This window comes from Thrips palmi, unplaced genomic scaffold, assembly GCF_012932325.1.
Source record: "Thrips palmi isolate BJ-2018 unplaced genomic scaffold, TpBJ-2018v1 HiC_scaffold_10, whole genome shotgun sequence".
NCBI lineage: Eukaryota > Metazoa > Arthropoda > Insecta > Thysanoptera > Thripidae > Thrips > Thrips palmi.
In genome coordinates this window covers 13,205,031-13,223,796 of record NW_023144621.1, presented here as the reverse complement: position 1 = coordinate 13,223,796, position 18,766 = coordinate 13,205,031, and the positions used below count along the sequence as shown (strand labels likewise).

The window sequence follows — 18,766 nt, the reverse complement described above, 5'->3', positions numbered from 1 at the left end:
GGAAGGCCGGTTTGATGGGGGAGAAATAGAGGGCTTCGCGGGGAGTCGAACGCGCGTCCTCCCGGCCCGCTCGCGCGCGCGCTACCCGCCACGCTACGGGCTGAGTAGAGTAAGTCCGGCGACGTGGGAAGGTAAATGTGCGCGGACTGCGTGGCGAGCGCGCGTTAACTCGATCAGAGGAATGACATTTAAAGTGTGCCGCTTGCTCCGCTTGCTCGTCAAGGTCAGGCGGAGGCCCGGCCTTGGGCCTTGGACTAAACATGGAGGATGCTTTGTGTGGCCGAAGGGCCGAAGGGGCCCGTCAGGCCGTCAGCAGGACGGGGCCAGGACGGGGCCAGGACGGGGCCAGGACGGGGCCAGGACGGGGCCCCTCAAGCCCCACGGCCCCGTCGGCCCTTGCCCTCGCTCTGTCTCTCTCGCACCTGCACGGGGCGAGTGCGAGAGAGACAGAGCGACGCGGGCAGCATTCGCCGGAAGGGCCAGGGCCTGGGACAGGCGGCGGCGCTCGGCGAGTTTACCTTCCCGCCCGATCGATAGGCGTCGATAGCCATCATGAACACAGAGAAACAACTCCAACAAGTTCCCCCTTTCCTTCCAAAAAATGTAAAAATAAAAGTGATAGTTTTGTATTGCACGCAAGGAGACTCTTTGCTGTGGCTGATTTAATCAGGCACCAGAGCCTAGCAAGGTGCTGGGATGTTGCGAGACATGGGCGGAGGCGAGCCACACACACACACAGACTCACCTGCGTCGAGCACTCCGCTCGCGCCGCCGGCCGGGACACCATGTCCTCCCGCGTGTCCTCCACACCTGCCGCCGCCGAGGACGCCACCGAGGACGCCGCCGAGGACGCCGCCGAACGCGCGCCCCTCAAGGACGACGACGACGACCGCGAGGACAAGGCGCACGCCCAGGACGCCGACGATGAACTCATTCCGCTGCCGGGCAAGGGTGAGGACCCTGGTGGATCGTTCGGACCGGATCCGGACGGACGCGCGCGTCCGTGTGGCGTCCAAAATGTTTCAAATAGGACCGTTTGCGGACTGCGTCCCTGCCACGTCCTTCGGCGTCCATAAAGGTCCATAAAGGTCCTAAAAGGGTCCGTGTGGGTCGGGTGGCGTCCGTGGGGCGTCCGCACTGGGTCCTTAAGGGTCGGTGTGGCGTCCACACTGCGTCTGTTTGGGCCTGTGAGGCGTCCGTACTGCGTCCGTTGGAACCCGTGGAGCGTCCGTACTGCGTCCGTCGAAACCCGTGGAGCGTCCGTACTGCGTCCGTCGAAACCCGTGGAGCGTCCGTACTGCGTCCGTCGAAACCCGTGGAGCGTCCGTACTGCGTCCGTTGGGGTCCGTAGAGCGTCCGTGATGCGTCCGTTGGGGTCCGGGGTTGGCGTCCATCCTTCGTCCACAAAGGTCCAGCCAGGGTCCGAAGGGGTTCTTATGGACGCTTATGGACGCCAACGGACTTACTTCAGACTTTGTATGCATGGACCCACAAGGACGCACTTCGGACCCTGGTTGCGACCACTCGTTGGAAAGGTCTTACCAAGACCCGTTCAAATCTGCAATAAAAAAAAATTGTTGGTCACCCCCCTTTTCTCCGGATAGAGTTTAGAAAACTGTATCTTCAAAAAAGGGGGGTGACCAACAATTTTTTTTTATTGCAGATTTGAACGGGTCTTGGTAAGACCTTTCCAACGAGTGGTCGCAACCAGGGTCCGAAGTGCGTCCTTGTGGGTCCATGCATACAAAGTCTGAAGTAAGTCCGTTGGCGTCCATAAGCGTCCATAAGAACCCCTTCGGACCCTGGCTGGACCTTTGTGGACGAAGGATGGACGCCAACCCCGGACCCCAACGGACGCATCACGGACGCTCTACGGACCCCAACGGACGCAGTACGGACGCTCCACGGGTTTCGACGGACGCAGTACGGACGCTCCACGGGTTTCGACGGACGCAGTACGGACGCTCCACGGGTTTCAACGGACGCAGTACGGACGCTCCACGGGTTCCAACGGACGCAGTACGGACGCCTCACAGGCCCAAACAGACGCAGTGTGGACGCCACACCGACCCTTAAGGACCCAGTGCGGACGCCCCACGGACGCCACCCGACCCACACGGACCCTTTTAGGACCTTTATGGACCTTTATGGACGCCGATGGACGTGGCAGGGACGCAGTCCGCAAACGGTCCTATTTGAAACATTTTGGACGCAACGCGTCCGTCCGGATCCGGTCCGAACGATCCACCAGGGGAACCGGAACACAGTGGATTGGCCAGAAGACCGGTGGAGGCGGCCAAAACTCCAGACGCGTTTTGAGCTCCAGAGTCGCTACACAGGACTCGAACCGAACGTGGGACCCCACCAATGGAATCCTCGTTCGGAGAGCAATCCATTGGTGGGGTCACACGTTCGGTTCGAGTCCCATTTAGCGACTCTGGAGCTCAAAACGCGACGCAAGACACCGCAAAATAACAACGCGTCATTTTGGCAGGCCCGGACATCCTCCGCGTGGTGGACAGCCTGCTCTCGTTGCACGTGGTGGCCCCCCTGGTCATCTCCACCTGGCGGGGGCTCTTCGAGATGTTCCAGCTGTACCCGGGCATCCCGGACTGGGCCCTAGCCGCGTTCGGCGCCGTGCTGCACTCGGGGCTGGCGCTCTCCAGGGACCTCTTCATGACCACCTTCGACTGCAGGCGCTACCCGGAGCCCACCCGCAACTTCGTCAAGGTCAGAGAGAAAGAGGGGGGAGGGGGGGGGGTGTTCCACGTCCACCCTCTGGACCCGCCACTGGTCAAGGCAGCAAGGTAGCCGACGAGTGGTGACCGTTCCTTTTTTGGCAGTCTCGTTGGCTATCGCCCCTTCTCTGATGATTGGACGCAGAGTTCGGGCAGAGCACCGTAAGTCGTTCGGGAATCCCCGCACGTGCGCAGCTCTGTGCGCGACTGACGGCGACTGACCAGGCCGACCAGGCGAAGTGGAATCAAGTAATTGGTATTTAGAAGGAACCCTCTTGATCTGTGGCCTCCCCACGCGCCAGTGAGCCCGCTCAAGTGCCGCTCGCGAATCGCGTCGCGAATCCCCACGTACAGTCGCACTCCAAAATCAACTGTCCATTTTCTTCACTTTCGAACGCAATAATTCCTTTCGCGAGAGTCGCTTCGTTTCGCTCACCCTCATGCACTGTAAAACGACCCACGCGAGGGACCGCTGGTTCCAGGCGCCTTGGACACGCCGACGCGACCCGCCCACCAACGTCCACACAATTAGATAAAAGGACGCGTCGCGGTCGTAACCGGCCTGATTGTTTGCCTGTGTTTTTATCACCAGACGGGATTACTTCTGACTATCCGACTTATAATCACGGCCGAGGGATTACCCCGCGCATGGCCATGGAGCTGCACGCAAAAAAAAAAGAAAAGCACAGAAACCAAGTAACACTTACTATAAAGAGGTAGAAACCGAGCGTGTGACCCCACCAATGGATTCCTCGTTCGGAGAGCAACCCATTGGTGGGGTCACACGTTCGGTTCGAGCCCCATTTAGCGACTCTGGAGCTCAAAACGCGTCCGGGATTTCGACCGCGTCCTCTGTGTTCCGTCTGGAAAAGCATGCGCTTTTCCCAGCCGCGGTTCTTTTTGTTTGTCGCCGCTGTGCCTCAGGGCCTCAGCAGGAAACCCTCGCAGCAGGGACCGGGGCGTAGCCAGGCGTAGCCTAGCACGGCCAGCCTAGCCGGCCCAGCCATGGCACAGCCTGGCCTAGGCCACTGCGGCCGGGCTGCCCTGCCCTGCCTGCCTGGGGCTGCCTTGCCCAGCCCTGCCCTCATTAGGCATATCGATATTAATTGATTGCTTCCTGTGCCGCTGCGCTTGCCGCTGCTGCCGGCAGCCGCAACACTACAGTGTGCTGGTGCAACTGCACCTGCTGCTGTCGCTGCTGCTGCTGCGGTTTTTGTTTTTGTTGCCGCGCTGCGGGCAGTACTCAGTGCAGAGGAAGACGCGCAGCGGGCGGCGCCCCGCCGCTGACCTTGTGCCCCATTTCCCTGCGCTATTTATTATCCTAGTCCGTCACACACACACACACACACACACACACACACACACACACACACACACACACACACACACAATAAACTTACCTGCCGTCCAACCCTTGTCCCTGGGGAAGAATACGCAGTCAAACTGGCATCATCAAAACAAACCTCTAAATAAATATGATCCCATTTGACTCAGTCAAAATGCAGTACATTTTAACTGGGCTCATATATGGACCACGTCCATTTTGAATGTGTCAAAATAGGGTCCGTTTTGACTGGAGTCAACGTAAAGTCCGTTTTGACTGGAGAGTCAAAGTGAAGTCCGTTTTGACTAAGGTTGTCATCCACTTTGACCGTTTTGACTTAGGTTGTGGTCCGTTTTGCCCGTTTTGACTTCGGTTATGGCCTGTCTTGATTGTTTTGACTTCGGTTATGGTTGTTTTGACTTAGGTTTCGAAACACGGCCCCATTTGACTGTCTTGCAGGTGCTGACGCGGTGCTACACGTACGTGTTCATGGTGGCGTGCGTGACGCACTGGCGCGGGCTGTGGTTCCTGCTGGACCTGCTGGGCACCAGCCCGGCCGTGGTGGGCCTGGTGTGGGCCATGTCCGCCGCCTCGCTGTTCGCGCTGCGCTCCTGGCGCAACACCATGGCGCCGCCGCTGGTCGTCGCGCAGGACGGCCCGGACTACGTCTTCTCCTTCAGCTTCCGCTTCCGGTCCGACGTGAGTACAGCCACCCAAAATATAGAGCCGTTTTCGAGAGTTAAAATTGAAGTCTTCATTTGAATATCATGGCTGAAAATCACCGTTTGCGTAAATATTTTGATCAGTGAGTTCGCATAAACATTTGTCAAAAGTAATAGACCACTAGGGTTCGAATCCAGAGGACGATTTTCTCGAAAAATTTGCCGCAGATATGAATGCGTCCCCACCTTTCCGAATTCGGCCGTAAACATTGGCCGGGACGTCTGCTGCAGTGTGTTGTGACGTTGTCGGCCCACGCGTCGCGAAGGGGGAGGGGTGGGGGTGGGGGGAGTCCCCCGGGGGACGCCGGACGGTCCGAGCGCGCGCAGCCCGCGCGGACACATCTCGGCTCGGCCGGCAATCAGCACGCTCTATAGTCTGCTCAACTCAGCTGCAGCAACAACAAGCGGCCAGCAACAAAAGCAACGTCCTTTGTCGCGGCACTGCCCACACCGCGCTGGCCTGGCCTGCGCTCGGTCGGCGGCCAACGCACCTGGCCGACCTGCCGACTGATTCCGAGAGTCGTTTACGTCGCTCTGTCTCTCTAGAACTCGTGGGGTGTCCCCCATAGGTGGCCACGACCATGCTGCACACCGCCCCCACCGCCCCACCAATAGTCGGACTAGCGGACCACCACGGGCCCGGTGCGCCGCGTCTCTCCGCTCGGCCGGCGCCAGGTGGTGCCAGGTGGTGCCAGGTGGTGCCAGGTGGTGCCAGGTGGTGCCAGGTGGGCCACGCGGCCAGCAGACGTGCGCGCGTGCGGCCTGCCTGCCCGGCGCCCCCCGCAGAGGCCGAGAACGGGCCAGGAGGCCGGTGGAGGCGGTCAAAGTCCCGGACGCGCTTTGAGCTCCAGAATCGCTGAATGGGACACGAACCGAACGTGTGATCCCACCAATCGATTCCTTGTTCGGAGACCAACCCATCGGTGGGGTCACACGTTCGGTTCGAGTCCTGTGTAGCGACTCTGGAGATCGAAACGCGTCTAGAGTTGCGGCAGCCTGCGCCGGTCTTATGACCCACTGTGCGCAACAATGTCTTCGTTAAATCAGGTAGCGGCTGCTTCGAAATGCAGTCTGGTCTGACGGCGGCCTCCTCGGCGGGGAGGGGGTGGCCGTTGACGTCCGGGAGCCCGGTGGGGCCGGTGGGGCCGGGACGGTGGGGCCGCCCGGGCCCCCTCGGGGGTCAGGCGAGCTGGTCAGTGCCAGTGCCGCGGGGACATGGAGAGCCTGCGCTCGCTGCGCCGCAGGTCCGCGTCCAGGTCCGCGTCCAGGTCCAGCTCCAGGTCCGCGTCGTGATGTGTGTGCGGGTGTGCGCGCGTGTTATGCGGACGCTGTAGAAGGGTCCGCAGGCTCCGCAGGCTCCGCAGACATGTGGCCGAACGAGCCGGCCAACGGGCCGACGGCGTCCTCGGCGTCCTCGCCGCCGCGACGCCGCCGCCAGTCCTTCACCATGAGGGGCAGCATCGTGGGCATCTCGGACGGGCTGCGCGGCACGTCGCGCGGCCACTACGCCCTGCTGCACGGCCTCGACATGCTCGTCTCCATGTTCCTCATGGCGCCGGCCGTCGTCAGCTACTGGCGCGGCACCTGGGCCCTCATGGACCACTACGTGTTCCCCGACCAGCCCAACCTCAGCAACCTGGTGTCCGTCGCCATCGGCGCGGGCTGCCACACCCTCTTCACCATGGTGTGTGTGTGTGTGTGTGTGTGTGTCTGTGCGCAAGCACTAATCACGTCCCTCTCGGATTCAAGTTTGCGCATCTGAACACTGAACCAACGTTTGCCGAGAGCGCGGCACAGTGGGCCAGAGAGCCGGTGGAGGTGGTGAAAATCCCAGACGCGTTCTGAGGGACTCGAACCGAACTAGTGACCCCACCATTGGATTGCTCTCCAGAAGAGGAATCCATTGCTGGGGTCACACGTTCGGTTTGAGTTAGACATGTGCGCCGACCGCATTTTCATCGGCGGCGGCGTTTGGCCGAAATTTAGCCGGCGGCGGCGGCGACGCCGGCGTCTGCGCCGATGTCTTGATCGGCGGCGGCGGCGGCGGCGCGGGCGGCGTGGTTGACTTAAATTTGGTCTAATTTCTCAATTTAAAAACATGCCCATGAAAGGAAAACACAATTTGATGGACTAGTTCTTTTAGTTTCGTTACAAAGGTAAAAATTAAGCAATTTAAACACTCCAATAAGATTTTGTTCTCGCGGCGGAGAACGTGCTCGTCGGGTTGTCTATCCCTGGGCGCTCGCTGCTGATGGAAATGCAAATATTTAGGGCATTTAAGGTCGCGACGCCGACGCCGCCGCCGGTAAAATCATCGGCGGCGGCGCGGCGGCGCGCCGCAAATTTTTGGTCAGCGGCGGCGGCGCGGTAAAATTTGTCGGCGGCGGCGCAGCGGCGGCGCGGCGCACATGTCTAGTTTGAGTCCTGTTTAGCGACTCTGGAGTTCAAAACGCGCCTAGAAGTTTTGAAGCCTTATCCAGTCTTCTGGCCCACTGTGCGATGTGGGGCAGTGGCACGTGGGTCGCGAGTTCGATTCGCGTCACCTGCTACCTTGTCTTTGTTCTGAACGTGTGATGGTCTTCGAAACTCGAAAGAACTTCACCCCCACCAGGAATCCGTTCGCGAACCGCCCGCCAACTAGGTGTACAAAAGCCTTGAGTTCAAAGTCAAGTTGGGCAGGAAAATGGAGGAAGCTGGGTTTCGGACAAGGGGCCGGACCGAAGCCTCAAAATAGTGCCCTTGGCTTCGCTCTGCCTGCGGGGCCCCATTCAACCTGGCTCCATTCCTTTCCCGAGGCGGCTGCCCTGCAGACAGCTGAGGGACGGCGGGGCGGGGCGGGGGCAACCCCGTTAGTGGGAGGCGGGCGCGGCGCGGGCGTCAACTCCTCTGGACAGTAGTGCCAACCGAGGAAAAAAAACCGATTGACAAAGTGACTCACCGCAATTTCTCATACCCGGCGCGGCACACAGGTGCAGCATCCACTGGAGAGGCACCTGCACCCCGACAAGCACCGCCTCATGTACTACGTGCTTTCGCGCGTGTACACCGCCCTCTTCAGCTTCGGCTGCGTCAACTCGTTCCGCGGCGTCTGGAAGGCGCTGGACGAGCACACGGGGCTGAACCCCGCCACCGTGGCGGCGCTCACGGCCGTGCCCGTCGTGGCGCTGGGCTGCATGCGCGCGCTCCGGAACATCTCCGCGCCGCCCTTCGTCATCGTGACCGACAACCACGAGAACTACTTCCAAGTGCCCACCATGTTCCACACCGTGAGTGCGGCAGCCCTCGTGGTCTCGAGCGAACGCAGCACGGTGAACGATGATGGTCATGAGTGAACCAGCATGCACGCACCATGGTGAACGCTAAGGGCGAACCAGTTGTATGCACGCACCATGGTGAATACTAAGGGCGAAACAGCATGCACGCACCATGGTGAACGCTAAGGGCGAACCAGCGTGCATGTTCCATGGTGATCGATATGGGCGAACCGCATGCATGCACGCAACAAGGCGAACGATATGAGCGACCCAGATGCACGCACCGTGGTGAATGGCGAACTACATGCAGGTATCATGGTGAACGATATGGGTGAACCCACACTATGGTGGCGAACCAGCAGGCATGCACCGTGGTGAACTATGATGGTCATGAGCGAACCAGTATGCATGCACCATGGTGATCGATTATGGTCATGAGCGAGCCAGCATGCACGCACCATGGTGAACGAGAGGATCAATGCCAAGGCCGACGAAATGGGCCGCCGCATGCGTGCGAGAGATAAAGAAGATCGCTGTCGTCCTGCATGCGTCATAGCGATAAGGACGAGAGCACTGACGCAGTGACCATCGAGGAAAAAGGATTCTATCTGCGGCAAAACACGAGTGCAAGTCTGGCCACTAATCACGGACAAGGAGTGCACACTGCCAAGCGTAAACACTTCGGCCAAGTCGCCAAAACGCCAAAACTCTGCCGCGCGGTCACGCGAGGCGTGCGATGCCAGGCCATGCCAGGCAATGCAGTGGCGAGGCGGCGACGCGCCAACGAGTGCAAACAAGGGCTCAGCTTAATTGGACCCTGCTTTCCAGAGCTCGCGGCAGACGCTGCTGTACATCCTGGACTGCCTGTTCTCCGTGCTGGTGGTGCACACCCTGGTGGTGTTCGTGTGGCGCGGCGGCTGGTGCATCTTCGACATCTACCTGTTCCCGCGCCACTACGCCTGGTCCGCCTGGGGCTCGCTGGTAAGCCTCGGCCCAAGCCTTAGCCTTTGCTTGCGCACAGTGGGCTAGAGGACCGGTGGAGACGGCCAAAAATTCAGACGCGTTCTGAGCTCCAGAGTCGCTACATGGGACTCGAACTGACCGTGTGATCCCACCAATGGAATGCTCTCCGGACGAGGAATCCATCGGTGGGGCCCGGTAGGGCCACACGTTCTGTTCGAGTCCCATTTAGCGACTCTGGAGCTCAAAACACTTCTGGAGTTTTGGCCGCCTCCACCGGTCCTCTGGCCCACCGTGCTACGTGAGTCAGCCACCGGGCTGAGCCTGCGAGCCTCTGGCTAACCTCTCTCGACGTTGCAGACGCTCGGCTACTGCATCACCATCGTGGCGTTCAGCCTGCAGCCCTGCATGATGTCCGTGGTGCAGCGGATGTCCGGGTGCTGCCGCGTGCTGGTCGTCGACATGTACCACTTGTTCTCCTTCGTGGGCACGGTCAACGTGTGGCGGGGCGTCTGGAACCTGCTGAACCACTACTTGCTGCCAGGTGCGTCACCTTGATTCCGTAGCCGTGCGCACTACGCTGTCGTCCCTCGTGCGTGAAGACCATGGTTCGAGCCCCGGTCGATGCCTCTGTTTTTTGTTGCTGGGAAGTGAATTGTGTGATTCTGTGGCAGGAAACCCCGTGGCGAGCTACTGGATCAGCCACCTGCTGCCATTCCTGCTCCTGGTGCTGCTCAACAGCGCCAACTCAATCCTGGTCCGCGGCGTGTACATCGACGCCGAGGAGGAGGGCGGTCAGTGCGTCGAGTTCCCCATCTACTACCTGCGGCTCTTCTTCCAGGTCAGGCGGCCGCTGCAGTGCTGCTGCAGTGGGCCACCGGTGGAGGCGGTCTAAATTCCGGACGCGTCTTGAGCTCCAGAGTCACTCAGTGGGACACGAACCGGCCGTGTGACCCGACCAATTGATTCCTCGTTCGCAGAGCAATCCGTTGGTGGGGTCACAAGGTCTGTTCGAGTCGCGTTTTGCGAATCTGGAGCTCAAAACGCGTCTCGAGTTTTGGCCGCCTCCACCGGTCTTCTGGCCCACGGTGCGCCGTGGACTGGATTGCGTGCTCTACGTACACTGCGGGTCAAGTTGAACGCGGCGTTGCTTTCCAGAACCGACGCCGCAAGAAGCTGATGCGGCAGCACGCCTTGGGGAAGCGGCCCCCCGGCTCGCACAAGACCACCCTGCTGGACAACAACCACCAGCAGAACCACTCGCCCAGCCCGCCGTCCTCGCGAAAGAGCTCCAAGGAACAGCCCCTGCAGCCCTGCCTGTCGCACGGGCTGAGCCACGGCATGAGCCACCCCCACCACCACAACCTGCGCGTCCAGTTGCCCGCCCAGCTGCCCGCTTCGTACAAAGACATTCCCGAGTCACCTGTCTGAAGGATCTCTTACTCTTAGGGTATTGTACGAAAGTCGAAAATTTTATCTCGGCCCAGCGTGAAAAATCGACATGTTTTCTGAGTGCCTAAATTTTGCGGAAAGTCTAAACTTATGGAGCATTTTAAAAGCCGCTATCCTCTCCGCGAAAAACTTTGACGCTTCAAAATGTGTGCTGGAAAATCTATGATCAGATTTTACTCGCTATGGAATCAATGTGGAAACAAAGGACTTAGGTTCCCGAAGCCTACTTTGTGCCTTGCCGTGAGCTCTCCTGTCCAATGCTGCCAATCCAAGCGTCGTCGGCTTGATCACATCTTCGCCCGGCCGCTGTGAGTGTATGAACCTGTACATATGGTGTGAATGATTACGATAATAAGTTATTCGTCTAAATATTGCTTGTAATAAAGGAAATGTGAGTCAACATAATAACCACTTACAATGTGTGAAATAAGTTATAGGAATAAACGCGTACTTGACTAGTTGCTAGATGCGCAAGAATGTTAGTGACATTTTCCAAAGAGTATTAAATAGAACAGCTATAACAACAATCTCAGATTGTTATTCATTGCTAAGTTTGTATGTTAATATGCCTTGAATTGAGCTAAATTTTTTTCCCGAAATGTGTGTCTAACGTCATGTAAAAAAAGAGAATTAAATCCAATCTGCAATTCAAAATGAAATTGAGAATTCTGTTTGCGTCACATAGAAGTGACGGTAACTACCACTCAGTTTGCAACAGGCACAAGAAAACACTACAAGTTGCAATAAAAATATAGGTTTACATTTGGTAAGTTATTTATTACACGCCTATATAGAATACATGGAAGGTCAGACATGGATCCCGCAACGAAAACGCCACTCTCTGCATCATGTGTTGCATTTAACTGCCCAAATGTGGTCACAAGTCTGCTTGGCGTAACTGAACCGAGTGCCAGGAGGACAAGGCATGTTCCAAGTGAATCCGGCGTAGCAGCGGACGTACTTGCTGCAGTCCTTGGGGTCGGGCAGCATGATGTCCCCCATCGTGGCTGTGCATTTAGTGGGAGCTGGCATTGGGGGCCAGGATGGCTTCGCTGTGCTCGGCGCCCTCGTTGGTGCTGGAGTGGGTTTAGTGGTAGCTGCTGGAGTGGGCTTAGTGGTGGATGTTGGAGTGGGCCGCGTGGTGGGGTGTGGAGTCGAGGGGGTGGGTTGCGGCGTAACGTCACAATGGACAGCCCAAATATGGTCACACGTCTGTTTGGCGTAACTGAACCTGGTGCCTGGAGCACAGGGCATGTTCCACGAAAATCCGCCGTTACAGCGAATGTAGCGCCCACAGTCCTTCGGGTCAGGCAGCATGATGTCGCCCAAGCCAATAGAACACTTTGCAGGTGCAGGCATTGGGGGCCAAGATGGCTTGGTGGAAATTGGCGGAACACTGGTCTCTGTTGTTGGAGCTTCAGTGGGCGTCTCTGTTGGATCACTGGCTGGCTCACTGCTAGTCACAGCAGTTGAAGGTTCAGTGGGCGCAGATGTGGGTCCTTCCGTACTGATACTTGCGGGCTCCGTGGAGTCACTCTGACTGGTCACATCCTGAGATGTTGGTGCGTCAGTGGGCTCTTCGGTTGGCTCACTTCTTGGACCCTCTGTCGGTGCGTTTGTTGGTCCTTGAGTTGGCTCACTGCTCGGGACGGAAGTAGGGGCTTCAGAAGGCGCGGAAGTGGGTCCTTCACTTGGCGCACTGCTTGGGACAGATGTGGGCGGTTGAGTGGGCCCAGGTGTAGGTCCTTCAGTTGTCTCACTGCTTGGGATTAAAGTTGGAGGTTCAGTGGGTCCAGGCGTAGGTCCTTCAGTTGGCTCACTGCTTGGGACAACAGTGAAAGGTTCAGTGGGTCCAGGTGTAGGTCCTTCAGTTGGCTCACTGCTTGGGACAGATGTTGAAGCTTCAGTGGGTCCGGTTGTGGGTCCTTCAGTTGGCTCACTGGTAGGGACTGAAGTTGGCGGTTCAGTGGGTCCAGGCGTAGGTCCTTCAGTTGGCTCACTGCTGGGGACGGAAGTTTGAGGTTCAGTAGGTGCAGATGTGGGCCCTTCAGTTGGCGCACTGCTTGGTACAGATGCTGGAGGTTCAGTGGGTCCGGGTGTAGGTTCTTCAGTTGGCTCACTGCTAGGGACTGAAGTTGGAGGTTCAGTGGGTCCAGGCGTTGGTCCTTCGGTTGGCTCACTGCTAGGCACGGATGTTTGAGGTTCAGTGGGCACAGATGTGGGTCCTTCAGTTGGCTCACTGCTTGGGACAGATGCTGAAGGATCAGTGGGTCCAGGTGTAGGTCCTTCAGTTGGGTCACTGCTAGGCACGGAAGTTTGAGGTTCAGTAGGTGCAGATGTGGGCCCTTCAGTTGGCGCACTGCTTGGGAGAGATGCGGGCGGTTGAGTGGGTCCAGGTGAAGGTCCCTCAGTTGGCTCACTGCTTGGGACAGCAGTGGAAGGTTCAGATGTGGGTCCTTCAGTACTGATACTTGCAGGTTCAGTGGGATCGCTCTGTTTGGTCACATCTGACGGTGTTGGTGTGTCTGTAGGATTTTCGGTTGGCTCACTGCTTGGGACAGAGGTTGCAGGTTCAGTGGGATCAGGTGTGGGCCCTTCAGTTGGCTCACTGCTGGGGACGGAAGTTGAAGCTCTAGGGGGCACAGATGTAGGTCCCTCAGTTGGCTCACTACTAGTAACAGAAGTTGAAGGTATAGTAGGTGCGGATGTGGGTCCTTCAGTTGGCTCATTGGTAGGTCCAACAGTTGGTGGCTCAGTAGGAGCTGATGTGGGTCCTTCGGTACTGATACTTGCGGGTTCAGTGATGTCGCTCTGAGTAGTCACATCTTGGGATGTTGGTGCGTCTGTGGGCTCTTCGGTTGGCTCACTTCTTGGAGCTTCCGTCGGCGCGTTTGTTGGTCCTTGAGTTGGTTCACTGCTTGGGACGGAAACAGGGGCTTCGGTAGGCGCAGTGCTTGGAGCCCAAGAGGTTGAGTCCGTCGGTTCTTCTGTTGGTACACTGCTGGAAACAGAGGTAGGTGTTTCTGTCGGTCCACCAGTTGGCGCACTAATAGGGGCATCCGTCGGTCCTTCAGTTGGCTCAGAGCTAGGGGCCTCTGTCGGCCCTCTAGTTGGCAAGCTGCTAGGAGCGGGGGACGAAGCTCCTGTTGGACCTTCTGTTGGCTCGGTGGTTGGCTCTTCGGTTGGACCCTCTGTTGGCTCACTGCTATGAGGTTCTGTGGGTCCGTCAGTAGGTGCACTGCTAGGATCTTCTGTCGGGCCTGTGGATGGCGCACTGCTTGGACCATCGGTCGGTTCTTCAGTTGGCAGGCTGCTAGGAGCGGGGGATGGAGCTTCTGTCGTTCCTTCAGTTGGCTCACTACGAGGAGCTTCTGTCGGTGCGTCTGTCGGCCCTTCGGTTGGCGCACCGCTTGGTGCTTCTGTCGGTCCTGCAGTTGGCGCACTGCTAGGATCTTCTGTCGGCCCGTCAGTTGGCGCAATGCTTGGTGCTTCGGTCGGTCCTGCAGTTGGCGCACTGCTAGTAACTTCTGTCGGTTCTTCAGTAGGCACACTACTTGGAACTTCTGTGGGTCGCTCTGTTGGCTCACCGCTAGGCGCTTCTGATGGCCCGTCAGTTGGGGCACTGCTTGGAGCATCTGTCGGTCCTGCTGTTGGCACACTGCTGGGACCCTGTGTCGGTCCCTCGGTAGGTTCACTGGCAGGAGCTTCTGTCGGCCCGTCAGTCGACGCACTGCTCGAAGCTTCTGTCGGCCCGTCAGTTGGGGCACTGCTTGGGCCCTCTGTCGGTCCTTCTGTTGACTCACTAGTAGAAGCTTCTGTCGGCCCGTCAGTTGGCACACTGCTTGGAGTTTCTGTGGGTCTTTCGGTTGGCGGAGTGCTTGGACCTTCTGTAGGTATTTCAGTTGGCAAGCTGCTAGGAGCGGGGGATGGATCTTTTGTCGGCGCGTCAGTTGGCTCACTGCGAGGAGCTTCAGTCGGTGCGTCTGTCGGCCCTTCGGTTGGCAAGCGGCTGGGACTTTCTGTCGGTCCTTCAGTTGGCTCACTACGAGGAGCTTCTGTCGGTCCTTCGGTTAGCGCAGTGCTTGGACCTCGTGTCGGTCCTTCTGTTGGCAAGCTGCTAGGAGCGGGGGATGGAGCTTCTGTCGGGCCGTCAGTTGGGGCACTGCTTGGAGCTTCTGTCGGTCCTTCGGTTGGTGCACTGCTTGGGTCTTCTGTCGGTCCGGCTGTTGGCAAGCTGCTAGGAGCGACGGACGGAGCTTCTGTCGGTCCTTCAGTTGGCTCACTGCGAGGAGCTTCAGTCGGTGACTCTGTCGGCCCTTCGGTTGGCGCACTGCTTGGACCTTCTGTTGGACCTGCAGTTGGGGCACTGGTGGGGGCGTCTGTGGGTCCTGGTTGAGGCTCAGCGCTAGAGACAGAAGTTGAAGCTTCTGTGGGCACAGTTGTTGGCATTTCTGTAGGTCCACTGCTAGAAGCGGAGGTTGGAGCTTCTGAAGGTGCCTCTGTCGGCCCTTCGGTTGGCAAACTGCTGGGAGCGGGCGATGGAGGTTCCGTTGGTCTCCCGGTTGGCTCACTGCTAGGGGATTCTGTCGGCCCTTCTGTTGGAGCTTCTGTCGGTACTGCAATTGGCTGACTGCTTGGTGCTTCCGTCGTCCCCTCAGTGGGCTCACTGCTTGGAATCTCTGTCGGATCATTTGCTGGCTCACTGCTGGGTTCGGAAGTTGAAGCTTCTGTGGGCTCGGATGTAGGTCCTTTCGTGCTGATACTTACAGGTTCAGTCACATCGCTCTGTGTGGTCACATATTGGGATGTAGGAGTATCTGTGGGGTCTACGGTTGGGTCATTGATAGGAGTGGAGGACGGAGCTTCTGTCGGTCCGTCAGTTGGCTGACTGCTAGGAGCGGAAGTTGAAGCTTCAGTTGGTGCAGATGTCGGTGTCTGACTGCTAGGAGCCGAGGATGGGCCTTCTGTCGGTTTCCAAGTTGGCTCATCGGTAGGGACGGAAGTTGACGCTTCTGCAGGCGCTGAGGTGGGTCCTTCCGTTGGCTCACTGCTTGGAACGGAAGGTGAAGCTTCAGTGGGCGCAGATGTGGGTGGCTCACTGCTAGGAGCAGAAGATGTAACGTCTGTCGGTCCCTCCGTTGGCTCACTGCTCGGGACGGAAGTCGAAGCTTCGGTCGACGCAGATGTGGGCCCTTCTGTACTGATACCTGCGGGCTCAGTCACGTCGCTCTGAGTGCTTACGTCTTGAGATGTGGGTGCGTCTGTGGGCCCTTCGGTTGGCTCACTGCTAGGTGGGGAGGATGAAGCTTCTGTTGGTGCGTATGTCGGGTCTTCAGTTGGCTCCCTGCTAGAGGTTGAAGCTTCTGTGGGCACGGTTGTGGGCTCGTCGGTTGGCTCACTGCTGGAAGCGGAGGATGTAGCTTCGGTCGGTGCGTCTGTCAAAGTAGAAACTTCTGTAGCCGCAGATGTGGGTCCCTCTGTACTAATACTTGTCAAATCCGATGATGTAGGTGCGTCTGTCGGCCCTTGGGTTGGCTCACTGCTTGGTGCTTCCGACGGTGCGTCTGTTGTTTTTCCAGTAGGCTCACTGCTAGGGACGGACGTTGAAGCTTCTGTGGGGGCTAATGTGGGTTCTTCTGTGCTGATACTTGCAGGTTCAGTTGTGCCGCTTTGCGTGGTTGCGTCATTTGAAGAGGAAGCGGGAATTTCGGTCGGAAGCTCAGTGGGGGCACCAGTCGGGGCGTCTGTCGGGGCGTCGGTTGGGGCGTCAGTCGGGGCCTGTGTCGGGGCCTGTGTGGGGGCCTGAGTCGGGGCCTGGGTCGAGGCCTGAGTAGGGTCCTGAGTCGGGATCTCAGACGGGGCGTCAGTTGGGGCGTCTGTCGGTGCCTCAGTCGGTGCCTCAGTCGGAGCATCAGTCGGGTCGTCAGTCGGGTCCTCAGTCGGGGTATCAGTTGGTACCTCAGTCGGTGTCTCAGTTGGGGCGTCAGTTGGGGCGTCAGTCGGGGCGTCAGTCGGAGCGTCAGTCGGGGCCTGAGTCGGGGCCGGAGTAGGGTCCTGAGTCGGGACCTCAGTCGGGGCGTCTGTTGGGGCCTCAGTCGGTGCCTGAGTCGGTGCCTCAGTCGGTGCCTCAGTCGGTGCCTCAGTCGGGACCTCTGTCGGTGCCTCAGTTGGGCCGGCAGTTGGGGCCTCAGTTGGAGCCTCAGTAGAGGGCTCAGTCGGGGCCTGAGTGGGGGCCTCAGTCGGGGCCTGAGTGGGGGCCTCAGTCGGTGCCTCAGTCGGTGCCTCAGTCGGTGCCTCAGTCGGGGCCTCAGTCGGGGCGTCTGTTGGGGCCTCAGTCGGTGCCTCAGTCGGTGCCTCAGTCGGTGCCTCAGTCGGTGCCTCAGTCGGGACCTCAGTCGGTGCCTCAGTTGGGCCGGCAGTTGGGGCCTCAGTTGGAGCCTCAGTAGAGGGCTCAGTCGGGGCCTGAGTGGGGGCCTCAGTCGGTGCCTCAGTCGGTGCCTCAGTCGGGGCCTCGGTTGATGGGCTTGTGGGTCCGACCGACGGCTCTGTGCTCGGTGTTCCTGTGGGTTCTTGTGTTGTCGGTCCGTCTGTTGGTGCGGTTCTTGGTCTTCTAGTTGCCTGGGATGTTGACTCCGAGGGCTCTTGGGTTGGAGCCTCAGTTGGGTTTACAGTGGTTCCGTCTGATGGGCTATCCGTCCTAGCACTGAACGGTTCGGGCTGTACCGTAGGAGCGTCTGTTGGTGCGAGCGTTGGTTCATCTGTGGGTGCATAGGTTTCAGTATTAGTAGAAGGTTTTGGACTTGTTGTCTCAGGTCTTTTCGTTGTTCGTTCGGTTGTCATCGTGGTGGATAGTTCATCGTCATCGTTATCATCGTCATCATCGTCGTCGTCACTATCATCATCACTATCCTCATCACTATCCTCATCACTATCCTCATCACTATCCTCATCACTCTCATCACTATCCTCATCACTATCCTCATCACTATCCTCATCACTATCCTCATCACTATCCTCATCACTATCCTCATCACTATCCTCATCACTATCCTCATCACTATCCTCATCACTGTCATCATCATCGTCCTCGTCATGATGGTGGTTTTTAGTTTTACCGGTTGTGACGGCTTCAGTTGTCGGAGCATCAGTCGGGGCTTCGGTTGGGGCTTCGGTCGTAGCTTCGGTTGGGGCTTCGGTTGGGGCTTCGGTTGGGGCGCTTGTCGACGCCTCTGTCGTGGGTTCGGGCGTTGTTGGACTCGCTGTTGTCAACCTCTTGTACCAGTCGCAATCCTTGGTCCAGTGTGATGCACATTTTCTCGTGACGGGGTCAAACCACGTTCCAAAAAAACTCCTTCAAAACAAAACATTTGCTTGATTAGACTATTAATTTTAATTTGAGTCGACCGAAAATCTTTCCAAGGTGATACGCACAGCGGGCATGTGGTCTGGTACGCCGTGGCGCCTGCCTCCTCGCACTCGAAGAAGGTGGCACAGAAGCCCTCGCAGGGGATGGGGATGCGCTCCTTGGCTGTGCACTGCGGTACGGGGATGCAGAGCTCCGCCTTCAACCGCTGCAGTGGCGAGCCCTGGACCTGGACCAGGGCGGCGAGGGCGAGCAGGCACAGCAACACCGACTGGCCTGGGAACGCCAAAACACGTTTCAGGCGCCTCTCCTCGGCAGGCAGGTCATCGTCATCCAGCGGGGAATAGCCGGTCCGCTACAAAGTGTGCGACACTTATCAAACGAGGAACGAAAGAGGAAATGGGCGCAGAGGTGCGCACTATCTGTGCGTATCGGTATGCGGTGCGCTTGATTGCCGTGAGCGGGGAAGGAAAAACGGCGCACTTCAACTTTCTCGGAAAAATGTCAGAAAACCAAGGCTATTTTATTGGGACCCTTTTGAAACGGTGCGGCTGGTGGCCCATCTTTCGATCGTGCCAAATAAGTCAAGTTAGTTGCTCTGTGGGATCGTGTGACACTGACGAGCACGAAGCCGTCACCTGTCCGAGTGAACGCCACACTCACCGGTCATGTTGTCCACGCGGCTGCCCGGCACTAACTGTCATTCGACTTGAGGCGCTTCTCCATTATCAAACCGCGCAGATTACTAAACGACCACCTGGCCAGAGATAAAATGTGACCCACCAGAAGTGAAGGCAGTCGAATGCAAGTGGACGATAGTGCGCTTGCACGCGAGGGCTTATCCAGGGAGGGTGGATGCAGCCCCCACAAGCTTCGAGGACTCCCTGGGAGTTAGTCAACGCCACACACTTTTCCCGTCCAGGCAGTTTCTGCTGGTACATCACTGTGGAAAA

At 58.2% G+C, this 18,766-nt stretch overlaps 2 protein-coding genes across 5 annotated transcripts; one reads left to right on the top strand and one right to left on the bottom strand.

The window, feature by feature from the left end:
• Positions 1-768: 768 nt before the first annotated feature.
• On the top strand, positions 769-11,202 carry LOC117654443. Of its 3 annotated transcripts, XM_034401076.1 has the most exons (8): positions 769-951; positions 2,495-2,730; positions 4,522-4,761; positions 7,754-8,050; positions 8,867-9,019; positions 9,359-9,542; positions 9,673-9,839; positions 10,157-11,202. In XM_034401076.1, exons 1-8 carry the CDS (start codon positions 786-788, stop codon positions 10,427-10,429), a joined length of 1,716 nt encoding a protein of 571 aa, XP_034256967.1. In that variant the 5' UTR covers positions 769-785; the 3' UTR covers positions 10,430-11,202. The 3 variants fall into 3 exon arrangements, with proteins under 3 accessions (XP_034256967.1, XP_034256968.1, XP_034256969.1); XM_034401077.1 differs by lacking the exon at positions 7,754-8,050 and having other exon boundaries at positions 771-951; positions 10,157-10,429; XM_034401078.1 differs by lacking the exons at positions 769-951; positions 2,495-2,730; positions 4,522-4,761 and adding an exon at positions 6,014-6,468.
• LOC117654442 (mucin-2-like) lies at positions 11,203-18,605 on the bottom strand. 2 transcript variants are annotated; one of them, XM_034401074.1, is made up of 5 exons: positions 18,477-18,605; positions 17,882-18,089; positions 17,566-17,801; positions 16,949-17,208; positions 11,203-16,732 (listed from the first exon to the last, which is right to left on the bottom strand). In XM_034401074.1, exons 1-5 carry the CDS (start codon positions 18,481-18,483, stop codon positions 11,297-11,299), a joined length of 6,147 nt encoding a protein of 2,048 aa, XP_034256965.1. In that variant the 5' UTR covers positions 18,484-18,605; the 3' UTR covers positions 11,203-11,296. The 2 variants fall into 2 exon arrangements, with proteins under 2 accessions (XP_034256965.1, XP_034256964.1); XM_034401073.1 differs by having other exon boundaries at positions 11,203-17,208.
• Between the last annotated feature and the right edge of the window lie 161 nt (positions 18,606-18,766).

Coding starts and splice junctions, on each gene's coding strand:
- LOC117654443 (XM_034401076.1), top strand. CDS start 786: ATGTCCTCCCGCGTGTCCTCCACACCTGCCGCCGCCGAGGACGCCACC. Junction 2,731..4,521: donor CCACCCGCAACTTCGTCAAG/GTCAGAGAGAAA, acceptor ACTGTCTTGCAG/GTGCTGACGCGGTGCTACAC. Junction 9,543..9,672: donor GAACCACTACTTGCTGCCAG/GTGCGTCACCTT, acceptor ATTCTGTGGCAG/GAAACCCCGTGGCGAGCTAC.
- LOC117654442 (XM_034401073.1), bottom strand. Junction 17,802..17,881: donor TACCAGACCACATGCCCGCT/GTGCGTATCACC, acceptor TTTGTTTTGAAG/GAGTTTTTTTGGAACGTGGT. Junction 17,209..17,565: donor AACTGAAGCCGTCACAACCG/GTAAAACTAAAA, acceptor ATGCACCCACAG/ATGAACCAACGCTCGCACCA.